General features: G+C 48.9%; 1 protein-coding gene across 3 annotated transcripts in view; it reads left to right on the top strand.

The window, feature by feature from the left end:
- LGR6 (leucine rich repeat containing G protein-coupled receptor 6) overlaps positions 1-9335 on the top strand; it is a 137606-nt gene extending 128271 nt beyond the window's left edge. For all 3 annotated transcript variants that reach the window (XM_040535507.1, XM_040535506.1, XM_040535508.1), the window contains 3 exons: positions 975-1135; positions 6528-6608; positions 7002-9335. In XM_040535507.1, coding sequence (XP_040391441.1) covers positions 975-1135; positions 6528-6608; positions 7002-8239 — 1480 coding nt within the window. In that variant the 3' untranslated portion in view covers positions 8240-9335. The remainder of the gene's footprint in view (positions 1-974; positions 1136-6527; positions 6609-7001) is intronic.
- The last annotated feature ends 10031 nt before the right edge of the window (positions 9336-19366 follow it).

Raw genomic sequence — 19366 nt, 5'->3', positions numbered from 1 at the left:
GTACCTCCCTACCACCTTTCAATAATAGGATTTAATTTGGAGCTTATAACAGGAAGCAAGCTTGTATACAGAGTTTCCATAACCTCCCAGGGCTCAGCCAGAAATGTTTGGGAACTTAAAACAAAAGCATATTTTTAGAATATAGAGTTTCACCATATTTACTGATCTTGTCAGAAAACCTTAATTGTCTAGAAAACCTGAGGTTCCTTTGACTTCATCAGCAGTCTTTCTGGCTTTCAGCAAAGAAGCAGGAGTTTTCTGTCTTTGAAGAAGATGCAACTTCTCACTGACAGCCTAGTATTTCATCCAGATGATGTTCAGCTGCTGTTTAATTAACCTTGTAATACAAACCGTAATAGACAACTAAGAATTCTACTTTCAGGGCAACCAGACAGTAAAATAACTTGCTATATTTAAGATACCTGAGATTCCCCTGCCCTGACTGGTAGGGGTGAGCCACGGTCATGGAACTAGAGCTTGGAGGTGCATCTCTGACCTTCAGCAACAAGCAAAGAGGGTCCTTGCACTTGCTTAAGCTCTTAGGAAGCTCCTTATCCTGAACAAAAGAAAGGATGTTCAGCAAAAAGATGGTCTTGGGGTAAAAACTGAAAACTCCACGTGCAGAGGTTGTGCTTATGGCATATAGCTAGCAGGCATGGGAAAGCAAGGCTATTTCAGTCTAGGGAGAACCACACAAAGGTTTTGAGGAATTATCCAGGAACTTCAGTGGTTTCCAAACCTGGGGTTTGATGACAAACAGACAGCATCTTAAGCACCAAAAGTGAGGCAGCCTGGAAGCACTAAGGCATGATTAGGGTCCACACTCTGTCCTGTCTGGAGTCCCTTTCAACAGAGAAGTCCTGCTCCAGTGTAACCATCAGCAAACAGGTTGGCCTTTGACACATGAAAATTAAGCACAAAATGCAAAGCAATAGAGTCAGGTCACCTAAAAGTTCTGCTTTCCCCCTTTGCAGAGTCCTCGAGGTACCTTACGCCTACCAGTGCTGTGCCTATGGAAGTTGCAGTGGCTTCTTCAAGGTGTCCAGCCAATGGGAGGCAGAAGACATGAGCCCTGAGGAGGAAGATCCCCACAAGAGGACCATGGAATTCTTTCCAGGTCATGCTGATAACCACTGTAAGTAGGCAAGGCTGAATGGTGATCTATCTGTGGCAGGGTTATGCTGCGTTGCACCCACCTCAGAGAAGGCAGACTGATCCTCCTCCAGTTCTGGTGGCCACTTGCTGTGAATGGTCATCAAGCAGTGTCACTGCACTGGAAGAAGAGCTGATCTTGCACTTCTAAACCTTAACATTCGGACAGAAAGATCTGGCAGTCCTCAACAGCACGGGTATGTGTGCTAATTTGACCTTACTGACTACAGAGGGAGGCTGCACAAGCCACCTGAGCAAGGTGGCTGAGGTTACATGGGACAGTTTCTGGGCTTGGTGATTAGGTTTCTGGGCAGTACAGAGCCTCTGGCAGGACATCTGTCTTCATTGCCACAACACGCAGAGGATGGACCCTAAGATTAATCTGAAGGATAAGAGAATGAGCTCAAAAGACTGGAGCTTGCAGCTGGCTGGAAGTAACGAGACCCATGTCCTTACACCTGTGTACCCACCCTGAAGCTACAGCAAAGATCAGGGAGCTATGAAGAAAAGGAAAGGTTTGAGGAATACGATGAGCACAGTATAGGGGCTAAACTATGCGTGGCAGAAGTGGCTCCACAGTTAAAGCTGAACAGCAGTTTCTGTTCCAGTGTCAATTTCTTCTGTGCTCCAAAATGTACTTCTGCATAAACCCCCATGAAATCTGTTGCACATGGCTATCCAAGGAGTGTTCAAAGCACACCTCCTGCACCCACAGACCCACAGCACATCGGCAGCTCCAAGATGAAATCTGGCCTGATCCCTTTACAAGGGAATCTCAGAATAACACAAAGAAAAGCATGAGCTCCTTTGGCCCCTCTGTAACTGCTGGAGAGTGGAAATATCATCTCAGGACATAGCTTGGATGCTGTATTTGTTTATATGTTTGTGTAAATATAGAGGCCACATGCACTTCCAAGGTCTGAAACGCCCTGTAGGCAAAACCACATCATGCTTGGTGCCTGCAGGAGATGGGGAGAGGACCGAGTCCCTGAGGAGTGGTGCAGCTGCACTTTGCCCACATGCTCCTGGGAACACCTCACACCCAGCCACAGCCAGGGCATCTGTGCCTCCTGACCCAGCCAGCGAGTGAGTCACAAGCCCTGCGTCCGTCACCCCTGCTACCTGCCCTGTCCTGATCCTTCATGGTCTAAGTATAAGCTTTAGCAATGTAAAAAGTCCAGCCAGAGGCTAGCCAGCGTGATTCCTACTTGCATGATATGGCTTCAGGAAGCATGGTAGACTGGTGGTTGCACTGGGCAGACAGTACAGAGGAGGCGTATGTTAAGGTCATTGCTGCAGGAATTTCTTCTCCTCCGGGTTAGTTTTTCCATCATTAATGCAGCCCATACTTTAATAATCCTTGTGCATATAGTTGGGGTGTTTGCCCAACATATTACAGTATCTTCAATGAAACTGAAAAGACATGGTTTGCAGCCAGGGACCGTAGTACTGCTTACAGACCTGGTCTTGCTGGGCACCAAACGCTGAAGCTATTTGCTGTCTCAAATGTCCTGGCCCTGACAAGCAACCAACACCCTCCATAGGCCTCCAAACCAGTCTCAATCCCATGGATTATATGTGTGCTCAGGAGACATTAGGACCAGAGGGGAATGCTGAGTGCTTCTAAGATGTGCCAGATGAGACTCTTAACAGCTCGTAAAGGCCCATATTTTCAGATGTTAAAGCACTGGGTTTCTCTGAAATATCAAACCACAGCTGTACAAACGTGGAATGCACAAGAACGTCCTTTCTCACTATGCACAGCTTTCACGGATCATTCTCCCTACCATTCAGCAACACATGGGCTATTCTTGGCGATTAGGGTTTTGTGATGTTGCTGTCTTACTTAATTAATTGTTGCTTTATTTATGTTCCCAATGCTTCCTTTCAGATGGCCACCAGTGGTATTTAACTCTGTTATATGAGTTGTGCAACAGTTCCTCCTTAAGGAGGAAAAAAAGCTCCCAAACATTCCTTCCCTGCAAGAGAGAAAGTGGCCTCATTACAAGAAAATAACTCATTTTTTCCCTGCAGTGTACACCAGGCTTGTCAGGGCACTTGGGTGCTGTGGGAAAACTTGAGAGGCATGGGGCACGCTTCCAGATAGCCAGACCCTCTTGTCCTCGCGTAGGGCTTCCAGCAAGGGACTGAGGATCCCTTCACAAACAAGTCCGCAGAACCTCACAGCTGGATGGTGAGAGGTGACTGGTCCCAGACCAGCTGTGTAGGGATGAGAAACGGGTGCTGGTGGCAAAGTCCTGCTCCGGCAGCCAGGCAAAGCAGCTGCCCCCAGCATATCCCAGCCATCAGCCAAGCCTTGCGCCCAAGCAACCATCTGAATTCCAACCACAGAGTGCAAGTGGCTTCATGGACCCCAGGGCTGGCAGCTCTCTCCCACCCTCCCAGGGCCCTGGAGATATGGGAACCCCGCCTGCCACTTAGGGGACACCACCCAAGTGTGTCCATTCACATCCAGCTGACCGCCACCTGAGGCCCAAAGCAGTGTGCTTAGTGCGTGTCCCATCACTCAGTCACCTTATCACAACAGATGTTTCCAAAACTTTTGCTGCTTGGGATATGCCTTCCTGGATTATGGTTGGTGGCGTTTAGCAGATGCCCCGACCCGAGCCTGTCCCCCGTGGCTGGGCAGCAGCCCCGAAGGCTCGGGGGCTCGTCACACAGCATGGCCACCCCGCGCTCCCCAGCACCTCCCTCCTGCCACCCTCCCAAAACTGGCCGCAGAGGGAGGACAGGGAAAGTGCAAATACTACATTGCCGTGGGGCACTTCCATCACTGTCCCAGCACCCCCTTGGGGACGACTGGTTTGAGGATAGAAAGGGATATATTTACTTAAAAGCATATGTTTCCAATAACGGAACAAAGCTACAGAAAGCGAGAAGAGAACACACTTGTATGGTTATCCTTGACAATAAGACACTGCTTTATTCAGTCTAGCATCTCCATTAGCTTGTAAAGCCATTTAACTTCTGCAACTGTCCAGCAAGCCCTGGAGGGCCCTTAGAGCTACTCATTTCCTATTTCTGTCATTCAAGAAGGTTACTCAAGTACCCCAAAAGCACCTGTCCAGGCCCCTTGCAACCACCCATGCCCTAACTCCGAGGGAGAGAGCAATTACCTGCAAAACCCAAATGGTGCTGCCCTTGCTAAGGCAGACAATACAAAACGAAAAGAAGCATCCAGACCAATGTTTTCTTTTCTACCCTTTTTCCAGCAATTCTCCTCCTTTTCCTCCCACCTCACTGTGCCTACGGCCTGCTGGGAACCATTAAAACTGAAAGGACAATACTAGCAAAGTTGTTTTTTCCACAAAGCCTCAGAAAGTGGAGGTGCTGTGGTAAAATTGTAATAAATAAGGGCTACTTCAAAAACAATGCAGTCTGCCTTGACAGAACAAAAAAAGCCATTTTCAACTATCAACAGTTCGCAGGCTGGGGGAAATACTGATTTCCAGCAGAGAGAGGTACATTTTCTGCTTTGAATCCTGCTGTGCTGGCCAAGGATTGCTCTGCAATTCACAGCTAGCTCAGTAGTCCAGGCAAAACAAAAGATCACTGCCTTCACCTCATGCAAATGTTTAACCTACACTTAAAATCATCCTTTGTGCATTCTGGTCCTTTGAAGAGAAAAGGGATGGGGGCAGATTTTGTTTGAACGTTACCATGGCCTGGGTGGCAGGGGGGCACAGAAAGTGCAAGTCTCTGCATTGATTTGAGTATTGGGACTGCACATCACAGCCTCTGCACTGTGGATGGAAAAGACACTGGAGATTTATAAGACTATAAAATACAAGGAGGAAATATTTTTCCATCCCACTGTGAGGGTTTTCTTGCCAGACTCCAGAGCAGCAGTAATATTTCAACTCATACGGACAGATTTAAAAAATGGCATTTTTTTTTCCAAAGCTCACTTGAAGTTGAGAAAGCCACAATGCTTGTCAGGAGGCACTAAAGATAGCGCGTTATTTGTCATCATTCTTTAATCAAATAATCCCAGTCATGTTTTCAAACACAGGCAGGGAGCAGATCTCATGAGAGGCACCATCTCAAAGCAAAGTAGGCATCTAACCCACTTTGGTTAGCCACATCTTCAACACTGTGAAAACTCACCTTCCTGGTGAGCTGTCACAGACTGGCTGGGTACAGCATCCATCCCAGCACCCGATGCAGATTTCGTCCCACAGCCACAGATCTGGTCCAAGCTCCCTGGCTATCAGGCAAGCAGAAAACACCAAAAAAAGCCTTTCCCCTTCCTCCCGCCTGTAGAAAACCTTCCGGTGTTCCCCGCTGGGAGCAAAAGGCTGTGCTGGTGCCATGGGTGGGGATGGTGCAGCGGGACAGCAGCTGTCCTCACTGTGCCCTTCCCAGTGCTGTGAAACTACAGTGGTTTCAGAGGGGAAACAGGGAACAAAGCAGAAAAGCATGTCTTGGAGTAGACTAGGAGGATGCTATTCTCCTTGGTGGTGACCTACACCATGATTTTGGCCCACAGGCACATGGAAAACACATCTGAGATCTTGGCCCCATTCTCTTCCAGCAGCTTTTCCTTCAGGCAGGGAACCTCTGTCTGACCCTCGGAGCACCCAAGCCCTGCTCAGGGTGCAGCTGCCAAAGGGATGTGGGTGCTGGCCCAGCAGGCTGGGCTCTGAGCGCAGTGCGGTCTGGTTTCATAAATCCCATGGATCCAAAGGCTGCACACATGGAGCATCAGTCTGCCTTTAAGAAAACTCAGGACTGGGAACCTCCAGGGTCACAAGCACGACACTACAGTCTCAAGAAATCATAGGATATGAAATAAAGTAATGATGCTCTGTCTTTTTTCTTCTGAGCCATTTGGTGGTAGTGGCGGTTGCAAACAATTTTGTGCTACAAGTAGAGGCTGAGAGTTGTCTTTGAACAAAGCTCCAAAATCCTTGTTGATGAACTAACATCGAACAAGGCCTTCCCAGAGAGCTTCCATTTACGAGATGCATTTGAAGGCTTTGTTTTCTGTAACCACATAGGCTAGAGCATTTCTTTATTTTTCATGCAGCATGCTGGGAGGAGGGATCTGCAAGTCACACAACTCTGGGATCTGGGGTTCTTATGCTTCAAATGTTGGGAGTAGCCTAAAAACAGAGGGGTTGGCCACACTGCAACCCGCCAACATTTGCAAGACATCTCCATGCCTTCTTCTTCCCCAACAGTGACTGCAGGGGACAAACTGGGCACCAGCAGATACTTTGAACAAATGGGCTGGGAAATGGCTGGGAAGGTCTATGCTGAGGACAAGCAGTGAGAAAAGCTTCTGGCCCAGCTAGCCCTGATGGCCCTGCTCGTTCTTCTTCAAGCAGTGTTTCTCTCTTGTTTTCTCCCAGATGACCTAGATGTGGATGACCTCCAGCTGGACCTTGAGGAGTCAAAGCTGCACCCCACTATTCAGTGCACACCCAGCCCCGGTGAGCAGCCAGGGAAACCCTTTTCTTTGAACACAGCTGGGCTCCTTCGAGCAGCTCTAAATCCCCAGGCTTCCGCGACCCTTCCTGAAGTGTCTCACAGACATGAAGACCACAAGCCTGAAATTCTGGGCTCTGGCCAGTCTGGGGGCAAGTGAGGAGGACAACTTCCTTCTCCCACTTGGATGTAGCTGCCCTCCTACAAGGAGAAAACAAGGGCATTGTATCCTTGACATGGGGGGTTACTTTTGTATGCTCCTTTCCAGCCTTTGGCATTCATTAAGCATGGGGCTGGCGGGGCCAGGAGAGGGCTGGGACTTGGCCACTGCGCTGAGCAGCACCGCTAGAACAGTGTGGCAACTTCTCAGTTTAACTTTGGGTTTTGTTTTCTTTCAGGTCCCTTCAAGCCTTGTGATCACCTGTTCGAGAGTTGGATCATCCGCCTGGGAGTCTGGGTCATCGTTCTGGTCTCGGTGCTCTGTAACGGGCTGGTCATTCTGGCTGTCTTTGCCTCTCCCAGCTACCTCTCTCCGGTTAAGTTCGTCATCGGCTCCATAGCTGGAGCCAACATGCTGACCGGCATTTACTGCAGTATGCTAGCCCTTGTTGACGCCCTGACCTACGGCCAGTTTGCAAAGTTCGGCGCCAGGTGGGAGACTGGCACGGGCTGCAGGGTGACAGGGTTCCTGTCGGTGTTTGCGTCCGAGGCTGCCATCTTTCTGCTGACGCTGGCTGCGGTGCAGTGCAGCATTTCAGTCTCCTGTGTGCGGGGCTACAGGAAGGCACCCTCCCTAGGCAAGGTCAAGGCCGCAGCCCTTTGCTGCCTGTTGCTGTCCTCTGTGGCTGCAGTTCTGCCTCTTTTCTCCATTGGGGAATACGGAGCATCCCCTCTGTGCCTCCCATATCCCATCCCAGATGGGAAACCTGCCACCCTGGGCTTCACTGTGGCCTTAGTGATGACAAACATGCTCTGTTTCCTGACTATTACGGGCACCTACATCCGACTCTACTGCAACTTGTTGAAGGGGGAGTTCAGCGCTGTCTGGGACTGTGCCATGGTCAAACATGTGGCCTGGCTGATCTTCACCAACTGCCTCCTTTACTGCCCAGTGGCCTTCCTCACCTTCTCTTCCACGCTCAACCTCTTCCTCATCACCCCAGAGGTCATCAAATCCGTCCTCCTTGTGGTCCTGCCCCTGCCCGCCTGCCTGAACCCCTTGCTCTACCTGCTCTTCAACCCCCACTTCAGAGATGATCTCCGCCTGCTGAGGCAGAAGAGCCAAGAAAAGGGGAGCTACCCCCAGTCCTGCGGGGTCGACGACATGGAGAAAAGCTCCTATGACTCCACCCAGGCTCTGGTGAGCTTCTCTGACATCGACCACATATTCGAGACACCCGATTCCCTGGGAGTGCACCCCATCCTCGACAGCTACAGCTTCCCCTCCATGACGCTTGTCCCCTGCCAGCAAAGGGTGGGCACCAGGGGGAAGGAGAGGGGCTACTCTGAGCACTGCCCCTGCCTCAATGACAGTGAGGTGCTGATCACTTCAGAGAGCCGAGATCCAGCTGGCAGCAGCCTCCGGATAGCCTTCTTCCCCTCCCCACCCACGCCACCCTACACATCTCACTTATAAACCTCGGAGTAGCCGTGCCCAACAGCCCCATACCACACACTGAGGGCCAGCCCCAGGGCTGGGTGGCCAGCAAGGTGACAGCAGGCTGCTCCGTGTAAAGCACCAGTACAACCCATCTACCCTCACCCCCCATCATATACGCCTTGGCAACAGGCACCGCACTGCCAGCTGCCACTCGCCTGGAAGGGCTCCGACTGAGCTCCAGACACTCAGGGCTGGCCAAGGGAGGAGGCAAACCCCCTGCGCGCGTGTTTCCCCTGCTAGGGACTGTGTGGGAGAGAGCCCCACCAGGTCAGGAAATGGCTCAGGGAGACCCTCCTCCTCGTCATCCTGAAGCACCACGAGCCGGGAGGAGCCTGCAGCAAAACCGAGCGTGTCTTCTCAAGGCAAAGACGTCTCAGCAAACAAAAGCCATTGCTCTGTGGCAGAAGTATGTGGAAGTGGCTGTCTGTAATGATATGGCCACCCACAGGGACCTCAGGCCTTGTCCTCCAGGGTCTTCTGCAGGCCCCACAGGCCCCTGGCAATGGGCTTGTGTCTCCCTCACACCATCAGCTGGAAAAGCAGAGGAAATGGGTTACAAGCAGCGCACTCATTTGTGCACCTGAGGTTTGGATGGCTTCCATGTTGGGAGGCTCTGCCTCACCCACCGAGAGCCTCGCCGTTAGGCAGGACCCACACTTTGAGTCACTCCCAGGAGCTGGGGATGCTCAGCCCTTCTGTCAGTCTGGCCCCCGGTATCTCACAAGGGGTCTCAGAACCCCAAAGCAGCCAAATCCAAACACCTCCCCAGAGAAACCTACGTGTTTTGCCTGAGGTCACCTGGCCAGGGTGCCCAGGGGGACACAGGGCTCCCTCCATCTCCATCGCACCCTCCACCTTCGCACGCCCAGGGCACTCCTGGCTCCTGGGGAGGTGCAGCGGGGATGGGGCCTGGCTCATTCACTGCCCCCAAACCTCACTCCTGGAAGGTGTTGACGGTTCTTGGGTACGTGTCCCCCACACAGAACAGCCAGTCCCCTATTTTGAGGACAGCTCGTGTAGAAGGAGGGAACAGAAATCAGCCTTGTGGGATGATGGTGTCAGGAGGACACAGGCCACTGCGAACAGTCTTGAATTCGCTCCCTGCAGCTCAGGGATCTCCCAAATCCATCCTCTCCATCACAATCCCTCCCACTGCTGCCCAGCGCAGCAGGGAGCCCCACGGTCAGAGCTCAGGCCCTGGGCAAAGCTTTGGTTCTGCTGACATTACTGCAGCTGTATAAGTCATTCATTCCTGTGAGATAATAAATGAGCCCCGTTGCTGACCAGTGGCTGGTTTCTGTCCTCTTGCATGTGAAAAGCACCTTGTTGGTTCATTCAGCGGCTGTCTGCCTGCCTCTCCCAGACAAACCAGGGCTGATGGGGCTTGGATGTTGTCTGTATTGCCTGAGTGAAGGCCGTGGAATTGCGTTGTGTTCACAGGAGCTGGCATCACCATCCCTCTTCTTGAGAGGGATGAGCCAAACCGCCTGCCGTTACGCAGCAGGATCACAACACCAGTGTCCCTCTCTAGACCCTGTAGCCCCCTGGCTGCACCCCCGATCTGCATCTCGGCTGCATCTAGTGTCTGAGCTCACGAGCAGGATGGAGTCTGCTGTGTGGCAGTTTAGGGACATCATACAAAAGGGTCTCCTATGCAAAGACAGACTCCCCAGCCAGAACCCAGCTCTGCTTCCCTTCTCTGCCCATTAGCCCTGTAGTCTTATCTTGAGAAGAACGACTCAAGAGATCAGCAATAAATCAGAGGAATGAGATCCAAAGCTTAGAGAAGAGAATGGGAACCCCAAATTTAGGTACAAAATCCAAAGTTCTGCTATAGAGTCTGGGTGGGAGCTATGAAAAATAAGCCCTGTTGTAGTACTCGAATCCTGATCCAGACTTCTGACATCCTACAGATGATCAAAATCAATTCTCATGCTCAGGACATTAAAAATACTGAGTAATTTTGTTCCATTTCCTCAGGGCTGCTTATGTGCACACTACTGCGAAAGACTCACACCTAGTTCGACTTGCAGAAAGAAAATGCTCTCTCAGAGGTGGGATTATCCATCCCCAGCATAAATCCAAACTCCCCAGCATGAATCCTAACTCTATAAGGAAATCCTTATCAACAAGACATTCCAAAATAAGACCTTGACATAACAAGCACCATTGCATGTCACGGAGTAACAGCAGCACAGTTTGCATGATCTGCTGAACAGCAGCCAGAAGTTGTGGAGGCAGTGTGAGCTCTTTTCATTGGAGGCAGGGCTCCGCTGGATCCCAGCCTTAGTCGGTGAGGCCACGAGGACCAAGCTTGCTCTCTGCTCACCTGGAAGGCAGCTGTGTTTGCTGGAGAGGCGTGTCAGGGGACATGCAAGCAGTCCCTGCCCTCAGCGACCGGTGCCAGCAGGGAAATGGCACGTGCCCTGCGAAAAGCTGTGTTGCACCAGAACAATGTACTTTTAGGGGAAGGGGATGTATGCAACTAAGAGAAAGAGAAGTTTAGGTCTGGGCTCCTTCCCTGTAGCAAGATGGCTCCTGGGTGGCAGAGGTCTGGCTGCCAAGCACCCCCGGGGAGCAGCCAGGGCGTCGCACCGTTCTTTGGGCAAGTGGAGCTGGGCTGCGAGGCCCAGCACGGTTGGCATGATAGCCTGGGTGGGCGATCCCTGCTCGGTTGGTGGTCCTGGGCCCCTCTGGCACACCGAAGGGTGCCAGGAGCTGGTGGTGGCACACTTTGCACATGTTGCCTGCAACATCCTGAGCGAGCGAGAGGGCAAAGAGGTGCCAGGACATGCTGAAAGGGAGGAGAACGTGGCCACGCTGCCGTGTGGGTGACATTTCGGCTGATGCAGCGTGTTCCAGGCAGAGGCCCTCTGGGTAGCTGGAGGACATGTGGAGCTGCTCTGGAAGCCATTGTCAGGGCTGGGCACCTTTGAGGTTTCCCCTGCATGTCAGCAAGGCACTGTCAGGACACCCTGAAGGGGAAAGACAACATATTTGAGTGAGGATTTTGGCCCTGAGGGACCCGGAAGCATTGTCTAACAGGACAATGTAGAGACAGTTGTAGGCACTCTCAGATGTCAATTTTTCACTTGTCCAGCCCTCATGGCTGTAGACGTGCAACTTTTCTGAAAGAAAACCAGTGAAGCAAGCACCCTACGGTATTATTTTTTTCAATCTCATTGTTTTTTCCACCAGCGTTGTGATTTCTGGAAGCGTGAACCATGATTCAGAACTCATAGGATGGCAGCACTGCTGCAGCCGCAGGAATGCAGACGATGAGAAGCAAGCTCATCAAGAGCATCATCGAGCTCATCAAGCAAGCTCAACAAGAATGTTCTGTGCTTCAGACAGTGCCCATCACCTCTTGTTCTGTCACTGGGCACCACTGGGAAGAGTCTGGCTCCCTGTTCTTTATTCCCTCCCGTCAGATGTTTGTACACATTGACAAGATCTCCCCTGAGCCTTCTCTTCTCCAAGCTAAACAGTCCCAGCTCACTCAGCCTCAAATCACAGGAAAGGTGCTCCAGGCCCTCACTCATCACTGTGGCCCTTCACTGGTGTCTTTCCAGCATGTCCATGTTTTCTTGGACTGGGGAGCCCAGCTCTGAACCCAGCACTGCAGGTGCTGAGCACCTCACCAGTGCTGAGCAGAGGGGAAGGATCACCTCCCTCCACCTGCTGGCAAGGCTCCCCCTAACACAGCCCACGATGTAAGTGGGCTTCTTTGCCACAAAGGCACATTACTTTTGTCACATTGCTCATGGTCAGCTTGCTGTCCACCCAGACCCCCAGGTCCATCTCAGTAAAGGTGCTTCCCAGCCAGTCAGCCTCCAGCATACAGTGATGCATGGCATTATTTCTACATGTACTCCCACAGTCAAGACAAGATTCTATGTGGGTTGCTCTGCCTTTCTATACTCTGTAATTCCATTGTGTGTGTATTTGATTTCAGACGTGTGCGCACACACACACACCCACACAAATATCCTGTAACCATGAATGTGTGTAAGCTATTCACTTATTTCTATACAAAATCACATGAACTTACCCCAAAGTCCCACATCTCCCATCCTTAACTGTGCCTTGTGCATTATCCCAAGAGAGCAAAGGAATCACTCTCTGCTGCAGGATGTAGAGCTAGGCTTACAGCCGTGGTGCAGAGCAGCAACCCAGCACACAAGCCTTCTCAGCACAAAAGGGAGCGGATTAGAGATATCTCTACAGTATCTGACACTGACTGTTAGACAGAGGACACAGAACTGCATCGGCACGGCATTCGTGTTCTTTCCAGAGCTGTGGTTCTCACCGCCCAGGTCAGCCCCTGGCACGTGTCTTTCTTTGGTCAACATGTTGGTCTTTTTCTGCCATCCACGGCAGTTCAGCAAGCACAGTTCCACTTGCCGTAATTGGAACCACAGCACTATGAAGCATCGAAATCCAGTGACAGCAATCATCTCCTTTGCAGGTATGCATTGATATGTTTGGGGAGCTAAACTGGCGGAACTTCCATGTTAGGAATCCATAAGGAACAGGCAATAGAATGGCTTAATTTAAATTCCAGCATCCTGTCTGGATGCACCTGATAGCCTTCCTTCCATAGCCCTCAGCTCCTTTTTTTCTGAGACACAAGAGAGCCGTAGATAACTCTTGCATTCAGTGTCCAAAGTCCGATCTGGTGTTTATGGAGGAGCACACGACAAGATGAGGAATGTTTAAAGCTGCAGTTACAGCTCCAAGGTGCCCGTTCTACCACAAGAACATGAACAGGAATCGAGTATATGTCAAGAAATCTCCTTTGAGGCTCTTTTGGGACGTAAGAGCAAGAAATTAAGACCTTTTTTTCAAACGCTGAAATAATCTTCTTTTGATTTATAACTTAGCTATTGATTCTGCGGTGTGGCAATGGCTGGGCGAAGGCTGGGATGCGGCAGTGCTCTTCACTGTATATTACACAATGACTGTTACCTACTTTGAACTACTGCTAATGTCATATAATGTCACAACTCCAAGAAGGGAAACAAATCATGGTCTAGACAGGCCTGTTGGTGTCTAAAACACGGAGAATAATGGGGCATCTTTCCTCATAAAAAAAAATCCAACATGCTCTTTCATGAACATCGCAGTTTCCATCACCCAGGAATAAAAGGGCAGAAATGCCAGGCTGCCAAAGTACTTCCTTTGACAATATTAAGCAACTGCTCATTCACTTATGACTATCATCACAAATGGACTGCAACAATCAAAGGACAATCAGATTTCATTTTTTATTTATTCCTCTCCAAAGTGTTCTGAAATAAACAAAAAAACACCACCACCACCAAAAAAAAAGACTCACCAGGGGACATGGGAGACACGTTCTTCACAAGGAATGAAGTTCTACGTTTAAAAGCAACTTTAGCAGCACATCAAAGGCAAAAAACTGAAACAGAGGGCACCAGCCAACCAGTCAGCATTATAAGATCTAATTCTTCAAACTGATTAATGATATGGAGGGAAAGTGTAAACCAAGTTGACAGCAAAGCCGTCTACAAACTAAATAGGAATTTTTCCCCTGTTCCTGATGACAGCATTGCTTTTACGTGAGGTGTGATTGAATTCTTTAAGGTCTTGTCTCCCTTATCCAGCAACCCAGGATAGCCTTAGACAACTTCTAGCCTGCAGGACGTGTCCCACAGCCCTGATTCTCCCCCTGCCCAGCTCAGGGACCTCCTCCTGCGGCACAGCACCACTGCACCCCCCCAGCCTGCACGCCCAGGTTTTCTGGTCATGCTGCGGAGGGGCAGGGGGGAAGCAGGGGAAGATGAACAGTCGGTCTCATCCTAACATAATGCTTGTCAGAGCGAGGACACGGTGAAGCTGGGAAAGCAGAAACACTGGAGGGGCTGTTGTTTGGACACAGCCAAACAGATTTTGAAAAAGTTATTTCTATAACCTTCCCGGCAAGACGTAGGAGGAACAAAGGGCAGGCACTGTGTGAGTACAGGCAAAAACTAGCTGCTCCCCTCAAAAACACCATCCTACACTGGTGGCACGTGGAAAGAAGTGACCCTAAACTGCTGCCACTTCAGGGATAAAAACCAGTGCCTGCTCCACACCACCTAGGAACAGTTGCGGGTTAATTCTGAACCAAAGGGCTAATTTCACGATGGGTGATTTTCTGAACCAAGGGAAGAGAAGAGGAGGGAGCTGGATGAGTTACTTTGGTAGCAATGCTAACTTTTTCTTACATCCACCTTTCAGGAAAATACAGCCGTCAGCACCATACCTAAACTGGCCTAAACCTCAAGGAAAAAGCAGATGTGAAGTTGGGTCCAGACTTCCCACTGAGGTTAAAGGGGTGCCCAGAAGTAGCCCTTGCTCCCGCACAGTGCTTCACAGCAGGACTCTTCCTCTCCTTTCCCGCATGCTTTACTGCCCCGTAATAACAGAGCCGGTTAGCAAACAGAAAAAAAATTGCACCAAAAATTCTGACGTTGTTTCAGTTCCAAGCCCTCAGGAAAAGAGCCTTTTATGCTCTTAATTTTTTGTTTCTCTCCTACATTTCTTTCCAATTGAATCAATCAATTAAAATAACTGGCTTATTTTCCTCTTCCACCTCACCCAATCCACCTCTTCTGTTCCTCCTTCTCCCACTCTCACATTTAGACCTTTATTTTTCCTCTCTTTACTTTTTTTAAAACTCCCAGTTTGGAAAAGTCGCACAGACAAAGTTTCACGTATCCTTTTGCCACCACACTGAAGACATTTGAGGAACACAGCAAAATGAATTTCGCCCTGGACACACACACGCACTCAGTTACATTAGGGGCAAAGAGAAAAAAAGACAACAAGGCAAAGCAGTTTCCAGCCTGGTTCCTATGGCTTGGCTGCCCTTTCTCTGCCTCGCGGTGACTGGCTGATTTTTCAAACCCTACACTGACCCCCGTCTCACTATCTCTGCTCTGCTGCACTTCTTCTCCTCTTCCTGTTTCATCTCAGTCTTGCTTCTGTTAGCTGATTCCTGCTATGTAAATCCCAACGTCGCTCCATGCAAAATAAAACAAATTGTAAGACAACAGAATTGAAACTGTGCCACAGATCTGAAGCTGGAAGCCACGTGAGCAAACCTTTGCAAGAGTCCAATACGCTCTTTTGACAAATGCTGGAGAATAAAGAATATAAAATCCCAGGATGTTTGGGTTGGGAGGGACCTTAAGGACCATCCAGTCCACCCCCCTGCCATGGGCACAACACCTACCACCCAAATCCCATCAAGCCTGGCCTTGGGTACTGCCAGGGATGGGATGGGGCACCCTCAGCTCCTCTGGGCAGCTTGCACCAGAGCCTCATCACCCACGCCATGAACAATTTTATCCTTATATGCAATCTAAATCTGCCCTCTCTCAGTTTAAAACCATTTCCCTTTGTCCTGTCACTACAGGCCCTGGTAAAAAGTCTCTCCCCATCTTTCTAATAAGCCCACTTTATATACCGAAAGGACACAATAAGGTCTCCCCTGAGCCTCCTCTGCTTCTTTTCTTCCCTCACGGCAGTGCTTAATGACTGCTGTTAGCAAAGCCTTGGGAGTTTATAGAGAAGTGAAATGTAACAAACAAGTGAAAAAGAGGAAAAAAATCATCATATAAAGTTCTTCATCCAAAACTTATGGTCTGTGTTCCAAACATCATGTCCAGGGAGCCAACCCTCACCTCGTAATGCCTCCCACATGCTTAAAAGGAAGGCAGAAATTACAGCTGTCTCACCATGTGAATACCATAGGGTGAGATGCAATTCACCTTCCAGAAACAAATAATTCCAAGCTGAAAATGCCCCTTTTCAAATGACATTTTTGCTCTGGTGAGTATTTCCTCAAGGGAAAGAAGTCGATCCTCACAGAAGTTAGAGCTCAAGCAAGGAACAGGAAAAGAAGAAGTTAATTAATGGCTGCTGAGCTGGGTAAGATTCACCTTATCAGGCTTAGTGAGCTTGGGCCATTTCTGTGTGGACTGGAGAGTTTCCAGATGATTTGAAAGGGACCAAAAGAAAGCAAACATTGGACCTCAGCTAACTCAAGGCATCCAGGTAGCTCCTGCTGGGCGCACATACTCTTCCCAGCAGCTTGGTACAACTACTCCTTGTCCTCCCCAGCACAGTTCTGCCTCTCCTCTGTATGCACATGTACAGGTAACGGCTTGGTGATGGACCTTAAGGACTTTCAAATAAAGAAAACCAATTCCATTACATTTCTGACAGCCCATAATATTGGTGAACTTTCACTTTCTGGTGAATTCATCTCTCCTGTGAGCTTAATAATGCTCATCATGATCTCTTATTTAACTTTATGGACACATATTATGGCTCATAGAAACATATCCCCATAAAATTTTAAAGCCCATTATGGCAGCAATCTTTCCTGCATAAAAGGCCTCCATCCATTTCGCACTCCAACAACCACGTCACTCAAAGCATGTTGATAGCCCTACTGCATTATTACAGTAAAAAGAGAAGGCCTTGTGGTTGTCATATTTAAACCTATACTAGAGATAGGTGGGTATTAAGGTTTTGTTTCTTCCTTTTTTTTTTTTTTTTTTTTTTTTTACTGGAGGAAACAGCTGTGCAAAATGCAATATTAACAGAGAAGTCTTTACTAAAAAAATTTAGAGATATCCAGGTAAGATTCTCAAAGGACCAGCTTTTCACCAGAATATAGGCACAGAGACATCTACCTGTTTAATTTTCCTTCACTTTCATCTAGGCCTTCATGCATCCTGCATGGCAGCTTCAGAAGAAATACTAGGGGTGTCTCCAACCACTGTCATGCCTACACACAGGCACAGAGTTTATACAGTTCTTACAACACTGTTGCTGGCACAGCCCTTTCTTTGTAGAGGTGCTACAGCAGACTTGGAGCCACTCCGCCCTCGCGTGGTGTGCGGCCACGTCTGCAGTAATGCATCTCTGCATCCTTCTACCACCATACCACAACCTTATGGCTTATTTCTGTATCATCCTTGCAAGGTCGGTAGAAGATGCTGTACTCGTGGACCTTTCTGAAAGTACCTGACAGATCACACCCAACAAACGTCTAAACCACACCCCAAGGACACACGCCATTTTGAAGATGAACAAGAGATGGCATCAGGTGCTTTTTTAAGTGTTTCTCAGATCACACTTCTGAGACATTTCCTAAAACACTCCTGAAAACGCTCCCCAACTCTGAAACCTTGATATCCAAAAGTCATTTTAAACTCTGTCTCAAAGTCCTCACCTAATGGACAGAGCCAAGAAGAATTTGAAAAATCATCTAAAGTTCCTGTCCAGGGACTACTCCATGACTCCCCTGTAAACTAGAACAAAATTCTGAACTACACATGCAGCATACCAGAAACCACAGAACCACAGCCAAAGGCAATTTTGAAAAATATGGATCTAAGGCCCCACCATAAGCAATTTATCAAATGCCTCAGTGATCCCATCAAAGGAATATTTAGAAAATGCCTGTAGGGTACTACTGATGAAACAACAGCCTCAAGGCAGTTGTGAAGCTGCCTTGGAGTCCAACCATAGGGATTTACAGTGAACAGCTTGGTGATTCTAAAATTGCCCCCAAATACCACCACATAGAAGCTATTTTGGAAGTCATCTGTAATGTCAAAGCATAGCCATAAACACCCCATTAAAGGGACATTAAAAAAAATAAAATAAAAAAATCCCACAAAGCATCCAGTATTAAAAATCTTGTGTGATTTTTGGAAGCATTCTCATGGGGGCCTTCTGAAGGGATTTAGAAAACAATCCCTCAATTTTTACAGTCTTATTTACAATAGCTCCTTTGTGGGGATTAAGGCTTAGCCTCAATAGTTCCTTGGCAGTATTTTTGGTCTCTTCAGTGGGTTTTCACAATAGCTCCATGGTGGAGGTAGGGTGTTTTTTCAAGAGGCATTTCATCAATTTTTTGAGACAGTTTACATAATGGTTATGTGATGGTGTCTTGGGGGAGGATCAGAGTTTTGATTTAAAGCGTCTGAATGATGTTAGATTTGCAAGTATTTTCCCTGTTAAGCCTACATTCATGGACCACAGCCCCCATTTTATGCCATGAAGAGCAAAGAGAAGACAGTCATAATCAGAGGATTTCCCTGCCATCTCAGGGAAGGGCTGGGTTGTCCATATTGCAGATGGAGTAAGAGAACACCACCCCACAATTCAGGAAGAAATTGAATCTGCGGTGAATCTTTCCATGACTGCAGACTGCAACAATCCCAAACTGATTACACCTCATCTGTGATGGTCTGTCAATGAGTCTGCCAGCTAGCTATCACTTCCCCTACAGAAAAAAATGTCAGCAAAGGAAGATGTGTGGGTAGCCCTCGAAGGTAGACAGCCCTGATGGGACAGGTGCAGCTTCTCTTGGAGATGCACCTCATCATGCACCAGTACAGCAGCCAAGGCCCAGTGTGATGCATCTTGTTGCTAAACTGAAACTCCAATCAGTCTTGCGTGGTTGCTCCTTCTAAAAGGAGAAGTGTCCCCAACACATGCTCTTCCCAGAATTTTTGTTTCTCTGACAAGAGAAGGCAAAGCGCTGAGATGACAGTGAAGGTATCTCTGCTCACTTAGGGGATGTGCATCCTTCTGACAGCTTCTCTGGGCTGCAGACAGCACTCTGACAGCACTCCTGCCCTAGACTGAGTCATGTATCCTTACCCTCTGCCCACCCTGCTCATGCTGTTAGTGTGCACACAAACACAACTACTCCCTGGCTGCCCTAGCTCATTGGGAGTCTCCCTTCCACATATTTCACGGCACTCATGAGAAGGCATGCTGCCCCAGAAGGACAGTTGCAGTCTTGCTACTGGCCTTCCTGAGTTGTTGGGTTTTTAATTTGTAGTTACATTGCCCTCAGGTGTAATCAGCCTGGCCCATATCCAGGGAAGTGACCTTGTGCTGCTGTGCAGATATGTTACCAGCTGGACAGCTTCCAGCTCTCTTCATGGCTCCAGCAGGCTTCTTCCAAGCATGAGAAACAGCAACGGAACTGATTCTCTGCCAAGCAGAGGGGGGTTGTCCTGTATTCTTCACAGACTTTTGTAGAAGGATATTGAATAAAAGGAAGAGTGG

Source organism: Cygnus olor, chromosome 24, assembly GCF_009769625.2.
Source record: "Cygnus olor isolate bCygOlo1 chromosome 24, bCygOlo1.pri.v2, whole genome shotgun sequence".
NCBI lineage: Eukaryota > Metazoa > Chordata > Aves > Anseriformes > Anatidae > Cygnus > Cygnus olor.
The sequence above is the reverse complement of the archived record's forward strand: the minus strand, read 5'-3'. Positions and strand labels throughout refer to the sequence as shown.